This window comes from Netta rufina (genome assembly GCF_964035555.1).
Source record: "Netta rufina genome assembly, chromosome: 1".
Lineage (NCBI taxonomy): Eukaryota > Metazoa > Chordata > Aves > Anseriformes > Anatidae > Netta > Netta rufina.
In genome coordinates, this window is record NC_140123.1 from 185,779,248 (window position 1) to 185,785,944 (window position 6,697).

Consider the following 6,697-nt stretch of genomic DNA (forward strand, 5'->3'; position numbering starts at 1 on the left):
CATAACTCTGCAGCTGTGCTCCCTCCAAAGCATGTTGGCTCTGGAAATTCCTTTTTGTGTGTCCAGGACTACAAAACCCAAACTGGCTTCCACCAGAGCCTGCTAAGCACTTCTGCAAGGAGATCCCAAAACATACTCTTGTTACTTTCTTTCTTTTTCTTTTTTTCTCCATCAGATGACACTTTCTAGACCCTTAATATATATATATGACTCAGAAATGTGTCTGTAACACCATGCTATACACACAACGGAAGGGTTTCCTTTACCAGAGATCTTGACACCTTATTTCAGGTAATGACCAGATGAGAAAAGTACAACAAAATAATGCTATTAGGGCCAGAGAAGAATTTGATTAATTTCATAAAATTATGGGGTGACTTGGTAAAGACATTAGCAACATGGATAGATGCAGAAATCTGCTGGCTAAGAGTGAACTTCATTTATAACTCTCAGTTTCACTCCAGCTGCTGGGGTTTGAAGTGACACTCATGTCAGAGATGTCCAGGTGCCTTTTTTTCCCCGATATATTTAAACATATACTGTAAATTTGCCAGTAGCTTAGAATAAAGAAAAGAGCTAGAGAGGAATCAGTGCGGGTTTGTCATTGATTTCAAAGATGCTAGGACTAATACTCTAACATTTAGGTATAAACATGTAAATGATAGGTAGCACAGTGTCTAAATGTACTACATATAGGTATAACACAAAAAGCTGCTCTTTCTGAAAATTACATTTCAGTCAAGCACCAGCAATACTAGATGGCACACTGTTATGAATATACTTTGGTCTAATAATCTAGGCAGATATTTTACAGTTGATCCACATACATATTGTTAGTATCTAAACATTTCTGCTAATAAGTCATGTGATAAGAAAAGGTAATTAAATCAAGCCAAAACAAACTAGTTGGAGAAATATTTTCATCAAGCTAAAAAGTTCCACAAAAAGTTTTGTTTAGAACTTCAACTCTTTTAAATATCAAATATTCTGACTTTTCAATTCATAACATGTAAGGTACAAATTACCCAGATCATCACCTTAACTGATTCCCCATCATCTGCTCTACAGCTAAAAGCTGTTTATCAGTCCTATACTAAAACTAATGAAATACTGTCAGCAATTCCGTTAATATTTATTGTAAGAAATTAAATACTATTTTTGTGCTACAAACAGAAAAAGTACACACCTGGTATTTCTTGCTTTCACAAATTTGCTTTCACACAGTTTTGCATAATTATAATTTATTAATAAAAATGTCAAATGCTGACTTATTTGAACAATTTTAAGTGTTACCAGATTCATTTGAAATAAGAAAAACTAAACAAAACAAACAAACAAAAAACTCCATATTTCTTTTCCCTCTGAAGAAATACTGATAGCCATAATAGTCCTACAATATGTTTCTGTCAGGAAAGATTATATCCACCACTGAACTTGAATAAGTGAAAGAAGCAAGTCACTCCAGTCAGTAAAAAACAACAGCTGTATGTTAGGTTGTCTAATAAAACTAATAGAAGTTGGAAGATTTAGCATGTCACATGTCTCTTTTTTGGTGCTTGAGCAAATAAAAAAGGTACCTCTTCTACATTGTAAAACAGTGGAAGAGACATGAGCAATTAGCACAAGCAAAACATTTTCACTTGATAAGTCAATCTGGGCTGTTTTTTCTGCCCAGTCAGCAGTGTCTGAAAACAAAGGAGACAGAGCAGCCCTGGGAGACAGCTTGTCTGCCCAACCACTTTTCTGGGGGATCTCTTAATTTGATTTGGAAAGCACATAGCAAGCCTCCTAGGTGTCAACATTTAATATGCCACATAGCATGCTGCAGCAGCTGACGCTGTCAGGCACGTGAAAGCCTATAGCAAATCTGTTACTTTAGGGAACATACTTCTATACCTCGTCTCCACCTCCCTGGTTATCACAACAATCACTTGAATAGGCAATAAGACTGGGTCTTGTCTCAAGTGATTTGATAAGCAGTTGATAACCAAGGGTTCATTAAGCTCTTGGGGTATATAAGCCACAAAGTTTTCAGTGTGCCCCTGTGCTTGAGAGGTTTGACAGCTCCCTGTTTGGCAACCCAGGGCTCACTAGAAGATGTTATTGATGGCAAAAATACTTGTTTTCGCTCTGAGTGGTTTCCTAAGAGTGGTAAAGGGCTTCGACATTGGATTATCCACCAAATGTGTAGAGATACCCGAGGAGATGGACATGTGCCACGAGATTGGGTACTCCGAAATGAGGCTTCCCAACCTGATGGGACACACAAGCATGGCAGAGGTTATCCTAAAATCCACCACCTGGCAGCACCTGGTGCATACAGACTGTCACCCTCATGTGAGGACATTCCTCTGCTCTCTGTTTGCACCCATCTGTTTAGATACGTAAGTACCACGGCTCTGTATGGCCAGCCTTTTTGTCGGAACAGGGATCAAATCAGATGCATGTTTGTTGTAATGGAAATGTGATCTCTACTTTATCTGAAATAATTCTGTTAACTTTTTCATACTCACTGCGAATGAATACAAGTAATGAAAACATGTTCCACTTAAACTTTAGTTTGCTTTGAGGAAATGAATGCTGTTGCCAAAGAATGTCATGTTTTAGTTTGTTGTAGCTGAAATTTATTCTTGTTAATTTAGGGTTAAATCCAGGTGAAACTGAAACCGAACACCCATTGCACATAGACTCAGGCTCTTGCCAAAGCTTTTCTCAGATAGTAAGAAAAGCATTTTTTTTTAAAAAAAAAAAAGGTAACTTAATTCTATAAGCACAAGCCGGTACGTGTACAGACCACATGCCCAATTTGCACACCTGCCACTCTATAACTGTATTATTGCTGAAGGATGTCAAATATCTGCATGTGTTTTGCACAGAAATTACTGCTGAAATAATTTGTTACTACTGACTTTAACTGATTCAGTGTGGTGTTTCCTGCGATGCAGATTCATCCATCCTTGTAGGAGTATGTGTGTAGGTGTCCGGGACAGCTGCGCACCCGTGCTTGCCTGCCATGGGCACTCCTGGCCAGACAGCCTGGACTGCGACCGATTCCCTGCGGACGAGGACATGTGTCTGGCATCACTTACAAAGGAGTATAAATACTTGCACAAAGGTACGTGGAAGATGGCAGAGGGGCAGGGGGCTATACTTTATGCTCCAGAGATACAAGAAGATAAAAGAGACACAGTTCCCAGTCTGGGATTTTGTGTAGTTTCAATAAAATGAAGTGTAGGTAGTCTACTCTTAGTGGTGGAAATGATTATCTCCCTGCACAGCTACAGGCAGTATCATACTCATGACAGCACACTGTATTTGATTTATTTTGAAGTCTCTTTATAGACCTACCAACTTTAATAGGGATCTGAGAAACTCACATCTGCATTAAATTGGTCCTCAGACCAACTTGGAAAAGTTGGGAGGATTTATTATCTAATTTTCTGTACGGAAACCTGACTTAGAATGACATTAATGGTAAAATGTTCAAATGTGCTCAGGCTTATTTACGTATGCAGGAAACAGTAGAAGTAGATTGCTGCTGGCACACCCAAATTTGTATGTTCAGTCTTAGTTCAGCTGAACCCAGGCTCACTGACAAAATTGCTCACCCATCCCACAGCCATATTAAAAATAATACTCTGTTTCATACTGACTTTTGATGCTAATGATTGAGCTTGTCAGTCTGAACAAGGAGTGAATGGGCAAGGAAACTGAAACTCCTTTTCCTTCTTAACTATGTTTTCAGAGGAGTATGTGGATGTTCACATTATTACTGAACAGCTGTGTATTTTCTATGCCGTACCTGTGGATAAGCAGTAGGCTCACAGTAGAAAACTAATACAAAGCATTCTAAAAGGTAATGATAAAACTTTACAATTTCTCACCAGTCCTACCAAAGCCTGCATGCCAGACCTGCCCAGCAGTGGAGGAATTTTTTACACACAAAAGAGTTCTTGAAGTTTTCTGTGACAATAACTTTGGTAAGTCTTTGTGAATACAGCTGATATTAAAGAAACTAGCAGCTCTCTTTCAAAAGTGCTTTAAAATTAGGATTAAAGTAGCTTACAGTTTCTGCTGGGATTTCAAAATCTGCATCCTGAGAGTTTGGTTGCTGATTTAACTTTAGGTTATTTTTCAGAATATGTTCTTTCTGAGCAAAATATTTAGTTTACATGAAAGACTTCTTTATGATCTACTCTACAGAAAAATAGCTTTTCTGTTCTTGTTGAGCTGGCTACCTTGTAGTACAACATGCTTTATGGAAAATATTTCTGGCAAAAGCATCCAAATTAGCTGATTTGTCTTTTATTGTTATTTAAACCCAAAGTAAAGCTTTGGTTATTTGACCAGTGAATGTCCTGTTATTTCTGTGTGTAAGTTGTTCATGATGCATAGCTTACTGAAAAGACTTGGAAAAGACTCGGAAAATCGTAACAGTCAAGTTTTTACTTTGTGTTGTCTTATTGGAGTGAGAGGCAATACTTTTGAGTTTGCCCTAGAAACGTCCTGCAAAGTCCTTTGAAGTCAATGCAGAGGCTGTCAGTGAATTCAGCTGGCCTTAGATCAAGCACTGCAGAGAAATTTCATGCTAAGAAGTGCTGGTAGAGTTACATGAGGTGGATAGATGCCTGTAATGAAAAGGGAGTATCTCAAAGGGTGGTATCAGCAAGCATTATGGGCTATTTTTGCAGAGGGATTGATAATATAGGCAAAGTGAGTTTCAGTAGACTCGTTTGGGCAAGGTGGGCAACCTTATGCTATTAGAGAAATGCCAACGGCTTACAATATCCAATTATCCACAAAGTCACCATCATATACAGCGATGGTAAAATATATTACTCACCTTTGTGAAAATAAGTTTTCCTAGTTGTCTGATTTAGTGAAAAAAAAAAAAAAAAAAAAAAGAAAGAAAATCTCAGCTACATAATCTTTATTAAAAAAAAAAAATATTACATCTATACTGCTGCTGGAGAAGATGTCACCATACTCTATCACCAGAAATTGTCAGAGTATTTTAAGGAATCTTCCTGCTTTCACTGGTAGTGTGTATTTCTTCATTTGAACAAATGTAGTGACTTATATTTTTCTTTTTTTTCCTTAGCAGTGAAAGTAAAGCTATCCAAAAAAAGAACATTACTTGGTGACCAAGAGTATAACATTGAATGCCAAGTGGAATTTATTACCCAGGGCTCACTCTTGCCTTATGAAACTCAGAACATGATACAACAGTGGCTGCTTATCAATGAAAACTGTACACAGAAGATGACTCAAACACATCGTCCTATGGTATATCTCCTTGTGGGGAAGGTTGAAGAGGGTATCATTTTAGTGAATCAGGTTTATCGCTGGCAGAGGAGGGACTCCCAGCTGACTTTGGCCACTCAGAAGTGGAGATATCATAAGTGCTTGTAAATATTTATCTTAATATTTGTAAAAAGATTATTCTTCTTCTTATGCCAAACCTGTTTTGTAAATAAGAATGTACTATAAATGCAATGTAAAGTCTTCATTTCCTTTTAAACTGTATTATAAGTTGAACTTAAACCCAGTGTTATCATAGACTTCTTTCTGTAGTGTTCCAGCTATTTGTCAAGTTTGAACTTGGTCAACTATTTATAAATGTTTCTTTGAGTTATTGCAAAAATCTGTAATATGTATAAAAACTGACATGAAACAGTTTTAATCCAGCTGAGTACCTTTAGTGTGTTTTTTTTTGTTTGTTTGTTTGTTTTTTCTTTTTCCACAGCATGAACCCTGCTATTTTCTTGAGTTACCTTTCTTTTGCTTAATGCTTCATTAATCCACCTCATTCTCTGCCATCGGTGTATTTTAACAGAAGATGGCCCTCTGCTGGGCACTTTTGCCAGAATCAAAATGGAATAAATCAGAACAAACACAGTAACATAATATGCTTAGCCAGCCCCAATCACAAGAAGTGTTGGTTATTTGGTGTAATTTTAGAATGATAGAGTTGATGTCTCAGTGGTAACATCTCAGAGCACAGGCTAAATGCATTTTTTTAAAATATTTTTGTTCTTGTGTGACCATCTTGAATTTAACATGGTTTAACTGAAATCTAACTCAGGGCTTCCCTATTAAAAGGCCCCTTTCATTTTCAGACACATTAAAAATGTCAACACAGAAACTGTGCCAGGTGTAGAAGTGGCCAGTAGGAGACCAATAGCATGATAATATTCAAGAAATGCAAAATATTACACTGGCCACATGATTAGCATCTTCAGTGCTATGAAGGACACAAAACTATCAGAGAGTGTCCAAAGGAGGGCTATGAAGATGGTGAAGGGCCTAGAGGGGAAGACGGATGAGGAGCAGCTGAGGTCCCTTGGTTTGCTCAGCCCAGAGCAGAGCAGGCTGAGGGGAGGTCTCATGGCGGCCTGCAGCTCCCTCACGAGGGGAGCGGAGGGGCAGGCGCTGAGCTCTGCTCTCTGGGGACAGCGACAGGACCCGAGGGAACGGCATGGAGCTGGGACAGGGGAGGGTCAGGCTGGGGGTTAGGGAAAGGTTCTGCACCCAGAGGGTGGTCAGGCACTGGGACAGGCTCCCCAGGGCAGTGGGCACGGCACTGAGCTGCTGGAGTTCAGTAAGTATTTGGACAGTGCTCTCAGACATAGGGTCTGATTTTTGGGTGGTCCTGTGTGGAGCCAGGATTTGGGCACCATGGTCCTTGTGGGTCTCT

The 6,697-nt window shown here is 38.9% G+C and overlaps 1 protein-coding gene across 1 annotated transcript; it reads left to right on the top strand.

The window, feature by feature from the left end:
• Positions 1 to 2,097: 2,097 nt before the first annotated feature.
• Positions 2,098 to 5,412, top strand: LOC311221869 (secreted frizzled-related protein 2-like; the record flags this gene model as incomplete). Its single annotated transcript, XM_084305854.1, has 4 exons — positions 2,098 to 2,384; positions 2,946 to 3,115; positions 3,888 to 3,980; positions 5,102 to 5,412. The coding sequence occupies 4 exons, from the start codon at positions 2,098 to 2,100 to the stop codon at positions 5,410 to 5,412; spliced, it is 861 nt and encodes a 286-aa protein (XP_084161980.1).
• Positions 5,413 to 6,697: the final 1,285 nt, after the last annotated feature.